Source organism: Pungitius pungitius, chromosome 2 (genome assembly GCF_949316345.1).
Source record: "Pungitius pungitius chromosome 2, fPunPun2.1, whole genome shotgun sequence".
NCBI lineage: Eukaryota > Metazoa > Chordata > Actinopteri > Perciformes > Gasterosteidae > Pungitius > Pungitius pungitius.
The window spans coordinates 3,129,513-3,150,908 of NC_084901.1; the positions used below are offsets into that span (position 1 = coordinate 3,129,513).

A 21,396-nucleotide genomic window follows, 5' to 3' on the forward strand; every position below is an offset into this window, starting at 1 on the left:
GTCTCGTTGAGTCAAACAGGGCAACCGACCCGTAATCAAGCCCCCCGGGCTCCCGGATCGGGAGCGTGTAAAAAAAGTGAATTCTGTGTTTACATCCGAGAGGGGCCTCCCTCGTTGAGCGGGCTCGCACCGGAAAAACCCACGAGATGATGTTAAGCTTTGTAACAAGCTCTGGGATTAAAGGTCCTGACCATCACCCTCCACCTCGTCTCTCGCTTTTTCTGGTTTTTGTCCCTTTCTCTTGATCTGCGGCGGCCCGCCCATCTGCGGGCCCCAGTGTGGGTTCAGCGGACTGGTATGCAGCAGGAATCTTTGGATCAAGGTGATTTCACGCTCCTCCACGTTTTCCCAGGGCTTCCCAGAGCGCTCCTACCTCTGTGCAGCGCCGAGGGTGTGATAGCGGCTGACACGTGTTATCATAGGACACATGCACAAACAGCAGCCACAGGGTAAGGCTGCTTTATCCGGCCAACACCTCTGTTTCCCTTCAAGTGTCGGGTGCCGTGACCGTCTGGTACGGGAGACTTCTTTGGCCACTTGCGGAGCGACTCCCTTTGGACCAAAACGAGGACCCGGGGGAATCGATAGTTCTTCCGCGAGCACACAAAGGAGCAACCCGCCGACGTGAAATCCCAATTTTGAGAGGAATCCTCTCAAATATTCACACACTCCTTTGAAGTAGAACTAATCTTGCTAACCTTGACATTCCCTCCGAGACAGTTCCCACTCTCACTTCACAGTCCGCTCTCATAATAGCTCCACAGTGCTTTTTTTTTCTCTCAATGAAACCCCATATCTCATTCAGCTCTTTCAGTGGCGACTGTGAAAAGGGGGAAGTTTGTGAAGTCGCTCCAACGAGAAGTGGTTGAGCTCAGATCCTGTCATTCTGCTGATCTGACTCTAAATATGCTCACGCATGATCGAAGGCACGTTTTGACGTGTGAAAAAGTTAACTTTTGCATGTGTTGTGATTGTCCTTTCATTGGACGTTCACCACGCACAGGTGTACAGATAAAACACACAATTGGGAAACAGGCCTACAGAGATCCAAATTGATAGTGAGTTTACTACCTCATGTCTTCCTCGTCTCTTATAAGCTCACCTTTTCCTGATAGCCACAAGCACTATCAGATGCAGATTTACATGTGAATCATCATACTTTCATGCTTTGGCATTGCAACCGTGCAGAAGGACTTCCTTAAGGGATCAACATGCCGCCCACGCCCTATGCCACGCGGATGTGTGCAACATCACAATGTGTCCCATGGAGCCAAATGGTTGCTGCTTACCGACTTCATTTAAAATGAGAGGTAACTCGTTATGAACCAGTGGAGCACCTACAAACAAGCTACTGTACCAATAAACACACCATGAAAAGACCACGTGTTCAGCCATGCGTCACTGTGAGGTTATAGGCTTAGAGCTACATGCTAACTTCAGCATTTGAACATGCTCACATTGACAATGCTAACATGCAAAGACGACACAATCAATGAGAGAAAAAGGAAAATTGTACAACACAGCACATGCGAGTGACAACTTTAAAGAAATTACTTGGAAGTGTTATGTTATGTTAACTTTAATGCAGATGAACTGCAGTTTAGCACTGGTCATCACTACACTGTTAGCCACAGTTAGCTTGTTAGCTTTTGAGGGTAAGTATCAGCAAGATGTTCTGTTGATTTCAGTTGTCTTTCCCTATTTTATGGCACAATAAATCACATCAACTAAAGTAAACTGAGTTTCCCATTTCATTTTTATTTTTGTCCGACTTAGATAAAAAGAAAAAACAGTGCAATATGGGTGCAGTGTGTGGGTGATAAATTGTTTGTCACTGTTATGCAGGGGCTTCACAAAAGTAGGTTGTAAATCCCCCACCAGTTGGGAAGCAGATGAGACCTACGTCATAGTCCACGTGTCTGTCTCTTTCAAAGTAATTGTCAAAACACTGGAGCGAGGCCGGAAACCAGGCAAACACTTCAAAGAAGAGCCGCTGTTAGGACGGAAAGGTTCGTGCCACAGCGGCTTTTGTTTTGAAAGCCGCCGCCGGATGTTGTGTTTCTCGCTGCGTGCGGTTCGAGCAGCTGCTGCTGCTGCAGAAGAAGAAGAAGAAGGAGGAGAAGAAGAAGAAGAAGCAAAAGCAAAGCCGAGAGGCAACAGGACTGGAGCGAACCAGCCGTCTCCGCCTCATGCTCCACGCCGGGCACTTCTCCTCCTCCTCCTCGCTGTCGTCAACGTTCTGAAAATATATTTATTGTTTTTTATTTGCTATTATTTAGCCACAAAAAAAGGGGGCAACAAAAAGTGGAGGGGGGGAGAAGTGGAGCCGAGTCATGGAGCTCTATTGCCTGGAGTCGGACACAGTCGTGAGAGCCCAGCCTGACCCAAACCTCCTCTATGATGACAGAGTTTTGCAAAGTTTATTAACAATTGAAGACAAGTTTTTACCTCAGTGCTCCTATTTCCAGCGGGTCCAGAAGGATATTCAGCCTTATATGAGACGAATGGTTGCAGGTTGGATGCACGAGGTTTGTGGGCATTTTATGCGTTGCTGTGCTAACCTAACTGCTTAAGCTAAAACTAAACTTTTTTTTAATTTTTAATTTTGCATGTTGACAAGCATATTTTTCGGCACGGGTTTTAGTCCGTAGAAGGTCGTCGGAGGCTGGTAACCTTCTTGACAATTGAATGAGAGTGACTCACCGAAGGCGTGGGAGAGTCGGAAATTCCACCACGAAGAAAGTCGAGCTTCAAAGAAGTAGCCTAGCTTGATATTTACTTTGGTTTACAAGCTAACAAAGGTGGTGCTTTTCGCTAAACCGGCTAGCCCACGCGCGAGCGGGGAAGTCGGTCTTAATTTAGAACGGATAGTTCCCCTTTTTAGTAATTGCAATGAGTTATTATTAATTTTTTTTTTTTTTAAATGGCTCAAGCTATTTGGGTTTTGGGCTGGCAACGTGCTTTGCAGAACCACTTTCACGTTCTTCAAGGCGAAATGACGAAGTGTTTGCAGGATATTAGTTTTGTTTAACCGTCGGGAACTATTTGAACACAACGTCTTAACATTGTGCACGGACTTAAATGAACCCAGGTGGTACATTTTTTTAACATTATTTAAAATTATTTTTTAAAGGCGACGAGCCTCAACAAGGAAGAGGAGTCTAATGGCGACGTTTCGCCGAATGACTTCCCATTGAACTCATTTGTTTCTTCCTTATCCTGAGTTTGCTAAAGTGCTTTGAAAATTAGATATTTAACCTTTAACCTTAAGACAAGACCAACATGGAAAAAAATCACATTCTTTAGCAAAACCACTCCCACCACCAACTACTTCAAACCCAAAATACTCCTACTGTTTAGGCTACTTTTCTTGTTCATGTTTTCTTTCTTAAAACCGTGTTTTCTTTCTGTTTCTGTTTCTCTGTCTCACTTTAGGTGTGCGAGGAGGAGAAGAGTAATGAAGACGTCTTCCCTTTAGCCATTAACTATTTGGACAGATTTTTAGCGGTGATGCCCACCAGAAAGAGTTACTTGCAGCTCCTGGGAGCCGTGTGCATATTCCTGGCCTCCAAGTTAAAGGACTGCAGGCCGCTGTCAGCGGAAAAACTCTGCATGTACACAGACAACTCCATCACCCCGCGAGAGCTGCTGGTAAGAACCGGAAATTTCAAAGGGCCCCCATTCATCCGGGAGAACATGACAATGCAGAGTCATATTTTGGGATGATTTTGTCACGCTAACGGCTTTATTGAGGCTTCACAGGAAGTGTCCCATTTGCCTTTTCACGAGCGGAGCAGAGCCGTGCACAGCACAGCCACATCCTTTCTTTGGATGCGCTGGGGACTGAAGGGACGCGTGATGCCCTCTAGTGTCAGTTATGCAGTGCAGAGCGTGACATGTCTTGCAGTCCATGTGCGTTTTCAGGTTTTAACAAAGAATATCAGCCATGGCACTCACTGTTGATCTTGCCTCCACACACACCAATACCAGTGATTGTGGGGAGTCCCATCTCTATATGGTTGTTGATGGTAATACTTTAATTTTTTTTATCTATTACCAACTTGAGGTGGATTCAACTACCTTTGCAATCGGTGTCTCACCCAAAACTTCATGTGTTGTTTATACAGTAAACTAGTTTTTTTGATTTGATTAATAATTTGCTCTATAGAATTGTGCAAAATAACCATCGGTTATTGTTTTCCCCAATCACCAGTTCAAAAACCAAAGATATTAAGTTAAACAAGCTGTACTCAAAAGCCATGTACAATCTTCTTCTGGATCTTTCTACCGTAACACTGTCTCATTTCCCTTTTTTTCCTAATTGACATTTAGAAAACAATTGGAAAACTATATTGTTAGTTACCACCTTAAACAAAAGCCACACACGCCCCCCCCCCCCCCCTTTTTTTTTTTAATATATTTTTTTCGAAGCGCCACTTTTATTTAGACCAAACCGCTCCACATGCTGTCGATGCATCCTCCCGTGTCGCCTGAAATCACCTCCGTCCCACACGATGCTCCACATTGTCGTTGGCCTCCGGGTTCCTGTGTGTCCTGACAGGATGCGCTAGGGAGGCCCGGAGAGCCACCTCAAGATGTTGCAGCTCTTCCTTGTAATGAACGGCCTGCTACTGGAGGAGATTCCAGGTTCCAGGAAGGGGTGGTTTTGTCGGATAAAGGGGGGGGGGGGGGTGTCCAGGAAGTGAGCTCTCCAACAATAAACCTCTGCATCGTTTGTCAGAAAATCCCCACAAGGGCTCAAATAGGTTACATGCAAGCATGTGTGTTGCAGGGGGGGGATGGGGGGGTGGAGCGGTGCTGTCCCTGGGGTTTTCAGTGAGTACCACGTTGGCTTTTTAGGTGACACAAATTACCCATAACTGTAGTAAACCAGTTCAACTGCTTTTACTTCGGTTGTTTGCTCCGATCGTAGAATGTTTTCCACTTGAATTACACAAATGTTCAGTGTTCTGAACCAGCTTCTTTCGTTTTAAAATGAACACAAGCATACGAAATGCAAGAGGTAATGAGCTGCGCTGTTGTCATGGGTAACGGATAGGCGGAAAGCACAACGAATGACTGATGCGTCTTCTGCAAATGGCCGACATCATTGCCTTCATGCTGTGAAGGGACAGTAGATGACATCATGGCTGACGAAAGGAGGAACTGAGCCTCTACAGTCCGACTTTGATGCTTCACTGCACCAGGACTTGTATTTGGAAATTGAGTAGGCTTAACTGGAGATAAAATCCAAACTTTTGTCTTACTTTTTTTATGACAGATAGAAACTGTCAGTTCTTGAATGCAGTACTTACTACACCATGCATAGCTGTCTTTAAGGGCGTGTCTCTCCAAATCCCTCGTCTTTACTTGTAGACGTTTTGAAGAAAATCCCATCAACAAACTGGCCTAGCGAGACTTGTGGAAACCCCGGAGACGCCGTTTAGTTGGCCGCAGGCTCTGGGTCTGTGTTGCTAGGGTGAAAATACGTTCCTCTTTTAGAGTTTCTTGTTTTCTGATATGATGGCTCGTTCTGTCTGTGCCTTTTTCTAACCAACTTTTATGCTTACATTTCTCCAGGCCGGTGTGGTTTTGATTACTTGGAGCTCTTGTTTTTCTTTTGAATGTCAGAGCCCAAGTGTTTTTTTTTTTTTTAAAACATAAAACGCAAACTGCGTGTGTGTGCAGATAAAAATACTCAAGCAGCCTCCACCTTCTCGCCATGACTAATTCGAAAATACTGGAAGCGGAGCAGTGAGGCATTGGCAAACGCGGCGTTGTGAAGGTTGACTCAACACACAGGAAATGAAATCACGAAACACCTTTCTGCATTAGCTGACTGTGTGAAGAGGCTGCGCCGCCGACCTGTGCAGAGAGCAAACCCATCGTGGCCGTTTTGAGGCTCGTGACGGGACGGAAGGGGCGAGCTGTCTCATTGGCCGGGGAAAACGCTCGTCACATGCCGGACTTCACGAACACAAAGGATGTGAGGAATGGGAAAGGCACGCAGATAATATGATACGGCGCGGAGAGATCAAGTGGTGAAATGTTACTCTTCTTACAGAGCCATAGCCACTGTGGAGGGGAGGGGAGGGGAGGGGGGAGGAAGAGACGGACTGTGATCTTCTTTCACGGTCAATGGAAGCATGGCAGGGCGCCATTTAACCCGTTAGGAGTTGACGGCGCTGGGCTGACCCTCACTCGTTGTGTCTCCTCTGTCTCTCAGGACTGGGAGCTGGTCGTCCTGGGGAAGTTGAGGTGGAACATGGCCTCGGTCATCCCCAACGATTTCATCGAGCACATCATACGCAGACTCCCCCTCCCCAAGGACAAGCTGCCGGTGGTCCGCAAGCACACGCAGACCTTCATCGCCCTCTGTGCCACAGGTAACTTTGCGTGCTGTTTGTTCAAAGGGAAGCCTTCCGCGTTTTTTAAAGAGTCGACCCAGTGATCCTCCTCCTTCCTCCTTCCTCCTCCGCCGCTTCCTCAGGTCCAAAATAAACCCTGGAGGCTCTGGGGAGGCACACTCTCAGATGTCCCCCCCTAAGGCCTCTCCCAAGGGGAATTTCCACAGTGTTCCTTTGCCTATAAGAGCAATCCCTCCTAATATTTTCACATCCTGGACAAAATCACTACAGCGGGATCACCTAATTCACGTACAGAACTGCTCTGTCAAAAAGCCGCCTTTCGTTTGCCGCCACCTTTGTCAGCCAATGCATTAAAGAAAATCCTGCAGCCACTTCAAATGTGGTCAGATATGGTTAATAAGCACTTGTTTTCCAGAATCTAGGTATTGGAACCGTAGGCATGGTTTAAGTTTCGTGCTCTTTGGCCAGTTTTAGTGTCACTAAAAACGCGTATATATTTAGGTGTGTTTCAGTGGTCGTTTCTGCTATTCATAAAGCAGCTGGTTCAAAGCAGCCGCAGTGGGGGGGGGGGGGTAAAAGAGGCCTGCAGTGGTTGTGCTGTAATATAAATGTTTGGAGGTTTATATGGAGTTGAGATGTTTTTCTTATGATGGAGGAGCTCCTCCTATGGACAGCTGGCCCCTGGAGGAGAAGATTGGTGCAGCGAGGCAGGCTTCTGTCGGGGGGGGGGGGAGTAATCAAAGCTATCAGGCCAAGGCGACTGGTTTGCACTGGGCTAGGTCTATGTGCTGGACTGGGCCGTGTGGTGTAACTGCTCCCAACCTGTTGGTCTGAGAGGACATATTTTAATGGTGCGCAAGGAATGTAAACGATCCAGTAAGCGTTTGGTGACGCGTTGACGTTTGTTTCAAACGGCCACATGCGAAGGCTAAGCAAAATTGTCTTCATTTTTTTTTTAACGAGGATAAGAGGTGGACACTCTTAAGCACACAAAACAAGTGAATCGAATAGTTGCAGAAAGGTGTGTGGAGGGAGGAGGGTTAACTCGATCCAACCGAGCAAACCAGCAGCGTAAACTGCCGTCCTTTGGGAGCAGCCTGCACTTCAGGAAATGAACTTTGACCTTCTTCGCTGAGTTCTCCATAAAACCATAAACGTGCAACACTTTTCTCATGAGGTGTGCGTAAAATATTTTGCCACCAGCTATAAATCAATAGATCGATATATAATGTGAGCCGATTTGTGAGGTTAGCTGGTGGAAAGAAATGAAACTCTGCGTCGCAGCCTGCGTTCTGTTTCTCACACTCCTGCGTGCTCGACAGTGATTGGTCGACCATCCATCACTGTAGACGCAGTGAATACGTTCATTCATGAAACGTGATGTCAGGGGCCTGGAAACGGGGTCAGCCCCGCCCCTTCTCTAAACTCAGGACTTCTCTCAGTTCCTCCCTGAAGAAGTTTCTCCCAGCGGCTTCAGCAAAACGTTTTAGGTGGGGACTTTTATTCTTCTAATGTTCAGTTAAGACACTTAAAGGTTTGTCCCGCGGCAGGTAAATGAGCCCTGAAGCCGCTTCCGCTCAGTACTCCCTGACTTTCCTTCTCCATCATCCAGGTCGGTTGTCGGTTAAGCCTTCGGACTGGAATACGCATCGGTGGTGGGGGGGGGGGTCATTGGCGTAAGTCACACTGCAGCGAGTGGGAGGATTCCTGCTCTGCTTTTCCAATCAGAGCTGAAGTTTCTACCGAGGAAACCACGCAGGTCCTGCCGCGCGGCTACGTCTCTTGAAATTCACACTGTGGGAAAGTGTGCTTCAGCTGTGGAGCAAGGAATACTAGGGAGGGAGGGAGGGAGTGGGGGGGGGGGGCGATGCCTCATCTCCTGTTCTTCCTCCGGTGTTGCAGCTCACGGCTGCAGATGTAATTTCCCGTACGTCACTGTATCCTAATTGCACATTGATCCTCCTTCCTTGCCAGATGACCGCCTTGCCTTGAACCCCCCTTCCATGCTCGCCACCGGCAGCACGGGGGCCGCTGTCTGCGGCCTGCAGCTGGACCACAGTGACCAGCGGCTGAGTCGAGACAACCTGACGGACCTGCTGGCCAAGATCACCAACACGGAGGTGGTGAGTGAGCCGTTGTTAAAAATCATCGCGACGTCTCACGGCAGCAGCATGAAAAGGCCCTTCAGTAAACAACAGAGCTGACTTGCGTAGCGGCAGATTGGAGCGCTTTACTTCACATGGGGGGGGGGGGGGGAGGGATTGATTCTTGGCTGTTGACTGCTGCTATAAAGAGCAGCGGCAGAGGGAATGTCGTCTTAAAACTCGGAGCCCACATTCTTGTGGTAGGACACATGCAATTTCCCTGCATGGCTCCCACATTAGCTGCACGCCCCTCCTGGTGGAGGATCACAAGTCGGGAGCAAAATCCCCACGACGCTCCTCAGACGGGCAGGAAAAATAAAAAAACCTTGAACATTTTTCGGATTACTTGATGAACGCATGAAAAGTAAATGCATTCATGGAATCTTTTGGATGAATTGATCTTTAAAACAAGCATTTGGAGTTTCTACTGTATTAAGGAGGGAATAGTCCTGTAATAAGTCATGACCTGTTTCAGTTTCAGTTTGCAATCGTTAGCTGATGGAGCTTGGAATTTTTAATTTAAGTACTATATCTATAAATTTGTCAAATATAGCAAAGATTCACCTTACAGCTTGTTCTCATACAATAATACTTACGCACCATATATTATCCGGGCTTTAAATGTCACATCACAGGACCAGTTCAGAACCATAGAAACCCCAAAAGACCACAGCCAGCGGGCCACATGAACAACACGGTTTGCCTCTTAGCTTGTGGTTACGTTGCCACGGCGACGCAGACCCGGCAAAACCCAGCCGTCACAACAGGCGCCCCGACTGCGGCCCATCGGGTTCCAATTATCCGTACATTTCAAAGGAATGTTGGCCTCTTTGCGAGCCCGAGTCCTGCAGCCGGCTCAGTGAGCCAGACCTCCCACAGCTTCCACACAGACCTGCAGGAGGAGGAGGAGAGGGAGGAGGGAGGAGGGGGGCGGGGGGGGCCGAGGATCCCCTTTCACTTGTGAAGTTGTCCAAAAACATCCGGTCTCACTGTCCTATATGCTGTTTTACAGCAAACTCTGGAAGGTTCAGTAGGTCAAAGCCATTTCCTTTAGACCCCTGCATGGGACTGACCGGGCTCTAAACCCTAAGGTTGGGGGCAGGGTGTGGAGGAAGGGAGTCCAAATCTGCTTATCTATACCTACAGAGGTCACAGAGGTCATTTAGGTGCCCCCCCCCTCGTATTCATACCTCAGACGTGCACAGGTCTCGTGTCAGGGAGGATTCCTGTGCCCACCGTGGAGTGTGGTTAGTATTGGAGCCTGCTGGTACCCATTGTTCTGGTCATGATGCAGACGGGACCACCAACCTCAAGGCCCGTAATTCCCGGCTGGTATGCCATGCATGTGACCCAAGCTGTTCAACAACCTGCACATCAAATGTCATTAAAAAAAACAGGTTTTTGCACGCTAATTTTTGGCGTTCAGGTCCACTGATTAATCGGATTCATTTATTCGTGTAGATCAAAACAATTAGTTTGAGTTGGGATGAAATCAACTTATTTGCACATTATATATTATTGTTTCTTACATTTTTCTGATTTATTTCTGTTTTTAATGTTTTTTTGCTTCCTGGAAGCTGCATATTTAAAAAGAAAATGTCAACCTAATAGACTTTTTGTGTTTTTTTTGTTGTTTTTTTGTTGCAGGATTGTTTGAGGGGGTGCCAGGAGCAGATAGAGCGCGTGCTGGCCACCAGCCTGCAGCAGGGCCAGCAGCACCGGCGGGAGAACGGCGTCAGAGCGGGCAACAAGGCCAGGGAGCAGCAGCAGGACCAGTCCAGCACGCCCACGGATGTACGTGACGTCAACTTATGAACTCGCACACATCCCCCCCCCCCCCCCCCCCCCGCGCCCGTTCACCAATGAACTGACCGGAGCCGAGGCGGGGGCGGCGGCGGGAGCTGCCGGTGTCCACCGTCGAGACGCCACGTTGGCGCTTGTGTGACAATCTATGAACTTTTAGTAAATAAGAAATTTCTAGTTTTTTCTCCTTTTTTTTTTTTTTTTGCCCCATTCATACCCGGTTGGGTGTACTTTCACCTTTTTGTACGGGCCACATGTAATCAAACAACTATTTACAAAGAAAAAATAAGAAACATGTTGAACTTGATGGTGCCTTAAGTTTCCCCCAGTGGAAACCTGGATATATTTTCATACTTGAAAGAAGAAAAAAAAAAAGTAACAGCAGCATAATTCTATGAAATATACATATTTCTTTTGATAAAACATAGTATGAATAAATATGATAAATATATATAATGTATATTTAGCTAGCATTTAGTAATGTTACCATTTTATCCTCTTCAGTGAGCAGTTATCAATCCGCCTGTGCCGGAAAACTCTTGATAGTATCAACGGTGCTGATTTGAGGAGACGGCCTTTGAACCGAGCTGAAATGCAGTCGGGGGGGGGGGGGGGGGGGGGAATCGCTGCTGTAGCTAACTGCTCCCTAGCGCTCGTCTATCATCCTGTGCCCCCGTAGCGCCGCATACTAGTTGTGCAGGGCCAGGAGGGGGCTGGGCCCGCTCACAGAGGAAAGGGGCATGAGGGGCTTCGCGGGGTTTGGAGCGGTGGCTCCTGGTAAAAGTTAACCCAGAGGACAAGGTCAGTTCTAAAGAGTCTTCATTTTACTGCCAAATCCAGTACAGGATGCTAATTAGACGGCGTGTTAAGAATTCAGCGAGGCTACGTTGTTGTTCTTTTTCTAGCTCCTTCATGTTGGAGAGTGTTTGGTAGATGTCTTGCTACGGCAGGAAGAGGATGTTTGGCAGGTTAGTTTTGTACCAGGTTTGAGAGGAAATGGATGCTGGTTGACATGTTTTTGGGGGGGTGAGAGGGTGGAGAAACGCATGTGGAAGGTGTGAGGGAGGAAGAGATGGGGATAGCAGGGAGGGGAGGGATGCTAGAAGTGTAGATTGACAGCAAATTGGCGAGGAAGTTAACTTAAGCTATATAATGTTTCTGCAGTTGCACGTTACTCGAGTGACCGGCGGGACGAGGAACCCCCGGCGATGTCCGGAGGGGGTCGGGTTGGTTGCGCAGCAGTTTCTCCTGTTATCAATTTCCATTTCGTGGAACAATATTGACGCACTTTTAAAAACACACTCCTTAAGAATGGTAAGGGGATGGTGGTTGTTCAGTGGGTTGTTGGGACCTTTTTCTTTTTTTTTTTTTTTTTTTTGTAAGTTATTTTAGTTTTTTTTATTTTCTGGGCTGGATTCCCATGGGGGTAACGCGCACATTGTCTTGAAAGCTTCGCCCCCCCTGCCCTCCCCCCCTCCCCCGATGAGGTGAGGAGACGAAGGCTAATCGGTGTTATGGTGTAGTAGAATACAAAGTAATGCTGCGTCCACGCCAAACGCGTTCATCCTCGTCGATCACATGCGTGGTTCCCTGCGGCTGTAGGAACAAAAAACGTCAACAGTGCGAAATACGGCGTCACTGCGTTGGAAGTTCACTCGGCACGGCGGCGTGAACGCAGCACATCCAAAGCCAAGTCACTCGTAGGCCTTTTTTTTTGGGAGGGCGGGGCTTCATTGCGTTTATTTAACCTTACTTGAATTTTTGTGAATCCGGAACCAAAAACCTTCCAACAGTTCTTTCAAAGAGTTACACACCGTGTCCGGGGTTTGGCTTTTTATTTTTTTTTATTTCTTTAAAAAAAAAAAAAAAAAAAAAAAAGTAAACTCTGAACTGAAGATTTGAAATGAGTTTTCTCCATTGTAGAAAGGGGTCGGTAGGGGTTTACATCGTGTGAACGTTTTTGGCAGTATATAACAAAAAAATTCCCTGTGAGCAGAAATGCTAACAAATGTCCTCATTGCGTTTTAGAACAGAAATGCAGTTTCTAAACTATTCCTGCATTTTCTGTTGTGCAAAAAGCCAAATGTTTTTTCCCAAAAGAAAAGTGCTTCAAACTGAAAAAATGTTTATGCTTTTAAAGGTTTTATGTGTAATTTTGAAAGAGATAATTCCAAAGTGAGACACCTAGATTATACACATAATTCTTTTGCTGCTATGAAGCTTTTGTTTTCTAGTCTTACACAAAAATGCCTTGTATTGATTCACTTGTGTGCTGCTATATAATGAAATGTTTTAAATTTAACAGGTCTTCTTTGCTTTTCTGTTGTATGTGTACTGGAGGGATCGTAACAGTTTGGTGCGGGACTGGAAGTACTTGTTTTTGCCGATCTTTTTGATTAGCATGTTTTATTCTAGTTTCATTTTATCTTTATATTCTACCATATTCTTGCTGCTTCTTTGTAATGTTTGTGTACCTCAGGTTAATTTGGACGGATAGAGCGAGAGCCCATTTCGCGTTACCTCATCAAACTTCACATCACCCACATTGTTTTTCGCTCTGATTTTGTTGGACGAATTTCACCTTTTTTTTTTTTTTTTTTCAATCCGGATAGGGGGAAAAACTATGCGTTCTCCTCTTTAAATCAAAGAAATGTCTTGTGCCAGATTTCACTGTGCAGTTGTAAGTGCCTATACATTAATATAGGTCATTTCATATACCTAAGTAAGAAAACAGCCCATACTGTATGTTATACATGTATTGGAAAGACCAAAAAAAAGTTTCATTGGCATGTTCGGTTCATTGGAGTGGAATATTGGGTATTGAGGTTCCCATTAAGTTTAAACCAAGAGGAGGTTTTATCATTGTTCAGTGTGGTTGGTTTTCTAAACTCCTCTCCCACTATCCCATGTGCAACCACACAGTGTACCTCAACAATTTCTCAATAAATTGGCTTAAACCACTTGTGTGTATTCCTGTCTACAGCTGGATAAATGTTATTTCTGCTGGAATGTGCCAGAAGTGAGGTCTTAGCTTTAGTATTATTACTAGAGGATAACTTAACGAAAAACACAGACAAGTGGATAAAACTGCAGATGGCCAATTCTTGCCGGCATCTATAAAAAAAAAAAGCACACGTGATTTAGCAATGTGGTTGAACTTGGAATATATAAACTCGTGTGTATACTATTTTATTAAAGTCTGTCAACTGGACTCTTCTGATATTCGCTTTACGCGACATGCGTTGTGACGCATGAGGTTACGTCACATCACCGCGACTCAAGCAACCCGGATGTGCGCACCATTAAGAGCAGCCTTTGACGATGTTTACGTTTAGCTTAACGTTCGTACGACAGTAAGTGATCATTTTCAAAAGTTTCCTTCACCTTTTACACTCCGAGGACATGAGCTTGAACGAACTGATGACGTGAATGTGTTTTACGGAGTATAAGTGTTTTCTCCTGCCCTGTCTGTGTGTGTGTGTTTACCGGTAAAACCAGTGTTTCGGGAACTTAGCTAGCGTGTGCTTTGCGGTTCAGTCCTAACTAACCTAGGTGTACATCTTAAAACATAGATACTATCATGTCAACAATGAAGTATCTCCATGTGGTTCAGCTAATTATATATTTTGTGCCCATGTTTTCACACAGCGGGGAAACGCAGTACAACAGGGACAGGCTGCTGCAAGGTACGGCGGCCCCGCTTCTCGCATCTAACGCGTGTGTCACAGCTGAACAGTGACACTTTAATTAGCTCGCTTAACGCCGATCAATATGGTGTCCCGTCTTCTCAGGTCAAGGTGTGGACACGCCCTTGTCCGAAACGGGTCTTCAGCAGGCTGAGGCGGTAGGAAGATACCTCCGAGGCATCACGTTCAACGACGTGTTTGCCAGTAACCTCCAACGAGCCATACGGGTGAGCAGCCGGATAGTAATATATTATTAGTGTAATATTCAGACTTGATACACGAGGTAATGTCAGATTTTGCCCACAACTTTGTAGTGTTGTCGGCGTATTTAAAGCAATGGCCTGATGATGTTGTATATAAAGTAAACCATTCTGTGATACATGACACATCGGGAGTGTTTTGTCTGTATCACACAAAAGGGCAAAAAACAGGATGCTGGTTCAGAAGTTTCATACATGGAATAGTTGTGTGAGCATTCATCTCCATGCGGTCTTTGACTCACAGACTCTCACCGTGTAGTGATGCCAGCTCCGGCACTAATAAATGTAATGCGTCAGTCATATCCATCTTTCCTCCTTCAGACAGCTGAAATCATCTTGACGAACAGCGCTCATTCTTCTGGCACTGAGATGGTTTTGGAGCCGCTACTCAGGGAGCGGGTGAGATCTTGACGTCCACATGTCCAAGTTTTAAATGTGTGAATGCAATAGCTTCTTTTCTTAGCTTCGAGTTGTGGTCTTGCTCATAATGCAGGGTTTTGGTGTCGCAGAAGGACGTCCCAAAGATGATCTGAAGAACATGGCCAACGCTGCGGGTCAGTCGTGTCGTGACTACACCCCTCCAGGGGGAGAGACTTTGGACCAGGTGAGTCACGCACACCGTCAGGGGCTTATCATTTGGACCGTTGGACGTTTGAAAACAGCCTCGTTGAAGCTCGGAGGGTCAAGAGAGAATTCCGTGTGCAACGGCGCCATGTAGTGGCCATTGTGAATGTAGTTGACTTTTTATGATCATTGCTTGGAAAGAGTAATGTGGAAAATCTTAATTCTAATTAATGTAAATTAAATCTGTAATGCATGACTGGTTGTTATTTATCAATGCCGCAAGTAATGTAAACCTTTGGGTAAGTCCAAAGATTAATAGCCATGTTTTAGTTAAATTCCTTAAACAATTATCAAAATACTGGCTCAAGTGACTGACATCTTACCGTGTTATTTCAGCTATCTATCCATTAGCGGTACAAGAGCAAAGATGCATGACTTCGTCGCCTTCCTTCTAGGTAAAGCTGCGATTCAAAAAATTCCTCAAAGTCCTTTTCAAGCGAATGCTGGACGAACACTGGCGGCCGGCGCCAGGCGAGCGCGGCGCGGCAAACGGGGCCGAAGCCGCCGGGCCGGGCGCTGCCCCCGCCGGCGCGGCGGACGACGGCCTCGCGGGGGTGCCGGTGCACGCTCTGGTCGTGAGCCACGGCGCTTACATCCGCGTGGCCGTCAAGCACCTCGTGGAGGACTTGGCGAGCTTGCTGCCCGCCGGGGTGAAGATGTCCCAGCTGTTCTCCCCCTCGCCGAACACGGGCGTCAGCCGCTTCGTGTTCACCCTGAGCCGGGGCGAGGGCGGGCCCGTCCTCTCGGCTTGCCGCTGCGTCTTCACCAACAGGAAGGATCACCTGGGAAGCGTCGCGGCGGCCGTATAGTGGGAAGGGAGGGGAATGTTTGTGTGGACGCAGTCTCTGAATGATACAATCATAAGGACTCAAGGTAACTGAATACACTAATGCACCTGGTAAATTATGTTTCCTCAACAATCAGTTCTACTGCGGACCGAGTCGGAATAAGTGCAGTACTGTATCTTCAAGTAGTGTCATCATCGTCCCAACTGTAGGCCAGTGAGGACATGTCTTATTACCTCTTTTATCGTGTCATACCAAAGTCTGAACTATTTAATGTTATTGAACGCGTCAATACGTCTGTGCGTGTGGCATTTTCATGTTGATGCGTCGCCTCTGATGCTGCTTATTTTATTGTGCAATATAAAGTGATAACACTGAATCTCTGAGTTTTATACACACAAATAATACAAGAAGCTCACTACACAACTGCCGTGAATGCGTCCACTTCCTTGTCGCTCAATGTGTAGATTCACCTCACGGTCTGTCAGTCTGTCACGGCCGCAATATCTCAAGCACATTGGGATCTGTTTAAGTAAATACTGCAAATTCGAATAAATAAAAAAAAAAATTATATATAAATGGAAACGGTGGAAGGAGAGATGTCTTGACATCTTTCACCCCCGTGTGTGTGTGTGTGTGTATGTATGTATGTGTATATATATATGTATATATATACACTCACCGGCCACTTTATTAGGTACCCCATGCTAGTAACGGGTTGGACCCCCTTTTGCCTTCAGAACTGCCTCAATTCTTCGTGGCATAGATTCAACAAGGTGCTGGAAGCATTCCTCAGGGAGTTTGGTCCATATTGACATGATGGCATCACCCAGTTGCCGCAGATTTGTTGGCTGCACATCCATGATGCGAATCTCCCGTTCCACCACATCCCAAAGATGCTCTATTGGATTGAGATCTGGTGATTGTGGAGGCCATTTGAGTACAGCGAACTCATTGTCATGTTCAAGAAACCAGTCTGAGATGATTCCAGCTTTATGACATGGCGCATTATCCTGCTGAAAGTAGCCATCAGAAGTTGGGTACATTGTGGTCATAAAGGGATGGACATGGTCAGCAACAATACTCAGGTAGGCTGTGGCGTTGCAACGATGCTCAATTGGTACCAAGGGGCCCAAAGAGTGCCAAGAAAATATTCCCCACACCATGACACCACCACCACCAGCCTGAACCGTTGATACAAGGCAGGATGGATCCATGCTTTCATGTTGTAGACGCCAAATTCTGACCCTACCATCCGAATGTCGCAGCAGAAATCAAGACTCATCAGACCAGGCAACGTTTTTCCAATCTTCTATTGTCCAATTTCGATGAGCTTGTGCAAATTGTAGCCTCAGTTTCCTGTTCTTAGCTGAAAGGAGTGGCACCCGGTGTGGTCTTCTGCTGCTGTAGCCCATCTGCCTCAAAGTTCGAGGTACTGTGCATTCAGAGATGCTCTTATGCCCACCTTGGTTGTAACGGGTGGTTATTTGAGTCACTGTTGCCCTTCTATCAGCTCGAACCAGTCTGGCCATTCTCCTCTGACCTCTGGCATCAACAAGGCATTTCCGCCCACAGAACTGCCGCTCACTGGATGTTTTTTCTTTTTCGGACCATTCTCTGTAAACCCTAGAGATGGTTGTGCGTGAAAATCCCAGTAGATTAGCAGTTTCTGAAATACTCAGACCAGCCCTTCTGGCACCAACAATCATGCCACGTTCAAAGTCACTCAAATCACCTTTCTTCCCCATACTGATGCTCGGTTTGAACTGCAGGAGATTGTCTTGACAATGTCTACATGCCTAAATGCACTGAGTTGCCGCCATGTGATTGGCTGCTTAGAAATTAAGTGTTAACGAGCAGTTGGACAGGTGTACCTAATAAAGTGGCCGGTGAGTGTATATGATGAATATTGATCCTTAAATGTGCTCAATATTTTGCAGCTGTTAAACGTGATGCTAATTGATATAGGTGTCTTTTGGATAATAATATATAATGTGTACGAGCAAAAATATAGTGTACCATAAACATCAAAATTCGCATTGAAGTCTTTTTATGAGGAAAATATATTTTTGTATCAGTTTGGTAAAAACGACACCGGTATCCCCATAGAGCATTTACTCTTAACGGGCCAAAGGTCAATGGGTGACCCAAATAGTTTGTTTGGCTGAAAAAGGCAGTGGCAGCGCATGTCCGTACCAAATCGGAACGCCAAAGCTAATAAAGAAAAGTACACATTTGCATGAATACACTTGTTTCCTTTATAGTTCATTTGGTCCCCAAGCAGTCAGCAAATCCAACTCATACATTCAAAGACAAACCGTGTTTTTTAATATTTACATTTTGACTGTAAGGCGTTCTTATAAATACCATAAATAACAATGAAGGAATGGAATTAAATAAATAAATATTCTTTGGGACTGGTTTTACTGTTGGCTGGTGGCGCCCAGCACCTGTAAAAGTCACATGGCAAATGTCCGGATGGGTGTCAAAGGTCATGAAGTAGGCCGGATGGTACAAATATATATATAAACATTAACACAGAGAATGTTTTAGTGAGCTGTAGTTTTGAAAAAGTTTTTTTTTTTTTAAGTCATCTTCTAAATTAAACTCAGAAAAGTTAGATATAAATATAGATAACATAACATTAAGACATCCTCTAAGTTTCTCAGTTTATGATCAGGTTAAACTGAATTAAACCCTACCCGGTGAACCCCCCCTCGCCATCAGCCCATGGTCCCGGTGCTCTGTGGGCTGGCCGGGTTGGACGAGTGCACGTTCCACGGGTCGTGGGTGGACGGGCCCACCGGCGTTTCCCGGGACACGTTGCGCACGTCGTCCCCGATCCCCGCCTCAGCCTCCGCCTCCACCTCCACCTCCACCTCCGCCTCCACCTCCAGATCGGCGTCGTCCTCCGCAACGGCCCGAGAGTCCGAGCCGTCCTCGGTCCGACCCAGGTAGACGTTGTGCGGGTCCGAGGGATCCACCACCTGGTTCCTCTTCTCCCGCTGCAGCAGGAGGCGCGCCAGCGGCACCGTGTTCCTCTTGGGCAGGAAGAGGGAGGTCTGCGGGAGGTTCTGGTCCGCCGAGAACACCTGGCGGGAGCCCTCCAGGTTGAACAGGATGCCTGTCCGGCTGGAGAAGTACACGTCCCGGTGGTTCTCCAGGAGTCTGTGGTTGAACAGACAGTTGTCCCTGAGGCAGGTGGGCTGCAAGGCAAGAAGGAGGCAAGGAGACAATCAAGCCACAGTCAAGGGGTGTCCTTTTTTATAGTGGGTTCCCGATGCCATTCATGATCTCCAAATAGTCTACTGCACTGGATGACTGAAGTAACTATAAATAAATAATACTACCATCTAATCCGATCGCAGTTATTTTACAAAAATTGCACCTACAAGTTGTTCCCTTCAATGCAATGAATAATCTCACGTGACATCAGTCCACGTTGTGCGTAAAAGGATAGCAAGCGGCGTTAAACACTAGAAGTAGCACAACACAGCAGTTCTGACAAATATGGAACGTTATTGGATCGATTTAGTACGAAATAAATGACTGAATCAAACTGTTTAATAATAATAAAATAAACTAATGTCTAAGCATTACGTATTTTTTTTAGCGTAAAGCGTAACAATAAAAAACGGTGCGTTAAACCCAAATTGTTTTTCAAACCGTAAGCAAAACGTTAGTAAAAACAATTTGCTTGAATTACTTGAATTAAAAAGTAAGAATCGGCTCACCGAGCTGAACGGGTTTCCCTCCACATCCATACACAGGTAGCGGCTACTTTTCACTCCGAGGATGGCAACGCGCTCCCTTGTTTCCGCTTTCAGTAAAATCACACCTGGTCGGGAAGAAAAGTCATCGAGCATTGGAGAGTTAAAGATAAAAGTTCCTATTTCCACATTCAAAAAAACCGAAAACGTAACGGGGAAAACTTACTGCATGAACTCCTGCGCGTTGTTCTGCGGACTGTGCCGTCCAGTCTGATCTCCAAGTAGAAGTTGTTGAGGTCAGTGGACGTCTGCAGGTGGATGTATCTCCGCGGGTTCCCCCAGTTGGATCCGACCAGCGGCGACGGGTTCGGGGCCGTTTCCCCGGGGGGGAACCCCTGCAGTACTGCGAGGAAGAGCGCCAGCACCGTCTTCCTCATCCTCGCTCTCCCGTTGACGTCTATCACTGCAGGAACGAACCGGTGCGTTTCGATGGGTAGAGCTGCTTGGAGTTTTCAGATGCTCTGTTGTCCCAAAGTTTGCAGACGGTCCCTATTTAAAGGCCCCTGAATGCCACTCCTGCACAAAAAAAAAAGAAAAAAAAAAAAAGAAACTCGCCCCCAGATGTGCAGATGTGCGGGTTTGCTGCAGCGGAAGGGCCACTTCCACCTCTGTCTGTTTATCCCGATGCTCTTGGTCAGGCTGGACGCTTATTTTTAGTGACACGTCTTGACTCATCCAATTTGAACCTTCGTTCTAAGACCGTTTCCTAATTGTAACGAACACCCAACGAAAACAAATGGAATGCAAAGACCAAACAGAAGGAAGGGACTTCCATGGTGGCGCTCACATTAAGAATGCAATAAACTGCAGTGAGTGATCGATGAAGGTATTGATTAGTGATTAATTCAGCGTCGTTTTACATGTTCTACAGTTTTGCTCAGTGTTACTTTGTTTCTGCTGTTTTCACGCACCTGCCCGATTCGACGCGTTCACCTTCTCACCAGCAGAGGGAGCCACTCCCTCACCGGGTGACGTTCCACTGGGACCTTGTGTTTGAGTGGCTGGACTTATTTTGGATGCTGTGCTTTCAGCTTGAAACACTTCGGTAAAGAACGACCCTCCTGGTTGTACTTATAAACCCTTTAAACAGATTCTCTTAAAACACAACACGAGATTGTTTTCAGGAAATTAAACCCACTTTCAAAATGTAGCGAAGTGATTGTTTTCAAGTTTAATTTGCACACAAACATAAAGCAAAGTATCATTTAAGTCGGCTACAATTCAGAGACAAATATGACATGTTTTTACTTATCTCGTTACTTCAAATTAATAACACAAAATAATAATCGACTAATGAATTATGATGTATTATTAAGACTCATAAGACAGATCTCTTGGAGAAATACCTGCATATATATTAAAGATATGTATTAAAGCATTGAAGTAATGTCCTCAACGATCCATCAATAATTATAATTCTACGATATAACACTTTATTCTGAAATGATGAGTCCTTTTAAAAAAAAAATTCTACAACTTTCACTGATCAGAGATCAGCTGATCCAACAGAGAGAACAACAACACTTTAGCAGCAACCAGTTAAAAAAAAAAACTTTTATTGTCATCTCAGGAATACAGTCGACTGCTGTGCACAGCACATACGTACAAAAATAAAAGGGAAAACTTTAATATCCTTACTTAGCATTAGCAAACGACTGATGTTTGTTTTGTCTTAATTCACAGTCATCAGCAAAGCGAAACTAAGGCAGAGGGTGAGGTATATGAGAGCGGAGACTCACTCCCTTTTCCAAGCAGGAGGTTTAAAAAAAAAAAAAACACATGAAGCACACGCACCTAATTCAGCTTTGGGGCTCAGGCCATTAAAAAAAAGATACTCCTCCCCTTGAATTAGTTGAAATTTAATATGATGATAAGCTTTGGACAGGAGAAAGAAAGAAAAAAAAAACACGACGAGATAACATTTTTTGGTCATAGCTGAAGGGTGAGCCTTCTGTT

General features: G+C 45.9%; 4 protein-coding genes across 4 annotated transcripts in view; 2 read left to right on the top strand and 2 right to left on the bottom strand.

The window, feature by feature from the left end:
* The first annotated feature begins 1,750 nt into the window (after nucleotides 1-1,750).
* LOC119210383 (G1/S-specific cyclin-D2-like) lies at nucleotides 1,751-10,365 on the top strand. The gene is made up of 5 exons (XM_037460300.2): nucleotides 1,751-2,528; nucleotides 3,436-3,651; nucleotides 6,227-6,386; nucleotides 8,343-8,491; nucleotides 10,160-10,365. Exons 1-5 carry the CDS (start codon nucleotides 2,334-2,336, stop codon nucleotides 10,325-10,327), a joined length of 888 nt encoding a protein of 295 aa, XP_037316197.1. The 5' UTR covers nucleotides 1,751-2,333; the 3' UTR covers nucleotides 10,328-10,365.
* A 3,163-nt stretch (nucleotides 10,366-13,528) lies between these two features.
* Nucleotides 13,529-16,315, top strand: tigarb (TP53 induced glycolysis regulatory phosphatase b). The gene is made up of 6 exons (XM_037460307.2): nucleotides 13,529-13,668; nucleotides 13,964-14,001; nucleotides 14,107-14,228; nucleotides 14,583-14,660; nucleotides 14,755-14,865; nucleotides 15,281-16,315. The coding sequence occupies exons 1-6, from the start codon at nucleotides 13,637-13,639 to the stop codon at nucleotides 15,692-15,694; spliced, it is 795 nt and encodes a 264-aa protein (XP_037316204.2). The 5' UTR covers nucleotides 13,529-13,636; the 3' UTR covers nucleotides 15,695-16,315.
* Nucleotides 16,316-18,244: 1,929 nt separating this feature from the next.
* Nucleotides 18,245-19,877, bottom strand: fgf23 (fibroblast growth factor 23). The gene is made up of 3 exons (XM_037460306.2): nucleotides 19,607-19,877; nucleotides 19,405-19,508; nucleotides 18,245-18,876 (listed from the first exon to the last, which is right to left on the bottom strand). Exons 1-3 carry the CDS (start codon nucleotides 19,815-19,817, stop codon nucleotides 18,394-18,396), a joined length of 798 nt encoding a protein of 265 aa, XP_037316203.2. The 5' UTR covers nucleotides 19,818-19,877; the 3' UTR covers nucleotides 18,245-18,393.
* A 1,042-nt stretch (nucleotides 19,878-20,919) lies between these two features.
* Nucleotides 20,920-21,396, bottom strand: part of LOC119210392 (fibroblast growth factor 6-like) — a 2,147-nt gene continuing 1,670 nt past the window's right edge. The window contains exon 3 of the mRNA XM_062558428.1: nucleotides 20,920-20,937. Within this exon, the coding sequence (XP_062414412.1) occupies nucleotides 20,920-20,937 (18 nt within the window). The remainder of the gene's footprint in view (nucleotides 20,938-21,396) is intronic.

Bases quoted from the DNA above. Each gene is read 5' to 3' on its own strand.
- LOC119210383 (XM_037460300.2), top strand. From the start codon at position 2,334: ATGGAGCTCTATTGCCTGGAGTCGGACACAGTCGTGAGAGCCCAGCCT. The intron at 3,652-6,226 runs GTAAGAACCGGA...TCTGTCTCTCAG, and splicing joins TCACCCCGCGAGAGCTGCTG to GACTGGGAGCTGGTCGTCCT. The intron at 6,387-8,342 runs GTAACTTTGCGT...CTTCCTTGCCAG, and splicing joins CATCGCCCTCTGTGCCACAG to ATGACCGCCTTGCCTTGAAC.
- fgf23 (XM_037460306.2), bottom strand. From the start codon at position 19,817: ATGAGGAAGACGGTGCTGGCGCTCTTCCTCGCAGTACTGCAGGGGTTC. The intron at 19,509-19,606 runs GTAAGTTTTCCC...CTTCCCGACCAG, and splicing joins AACGCGCAGGAGTTCATGCA to GTGTGATTTTACTGAAAGCG. The intron at 18,877-19,404 runs GTGAGCCGATTC...CTTGCCTTGCAG, and splicing joins AGGGAAACCCGTTCAGCTCG to CCCACCTGCCTCAGGGACAA.
- tigarb (XM_037460307.2), top strand. From the start codon at position 13,637: ATGTTTACGTTTAGCTTAACGTTCGTACGACA. The intron at 13,669-13,963 runs GTAAGTGATCAT...GTTTTCACACAG, and splicing joins AGCTTAACGTTCGTACGACA to CGGGGAAACGCAGTACAACA. The intron at 14,866-15,280 runs GTGAGTCACGCA...CCTTCCTTCTAG, and splicing joins GGGGAGAGACTTTGGACCAG to GTAAAGCTGCGATTCAAAAA.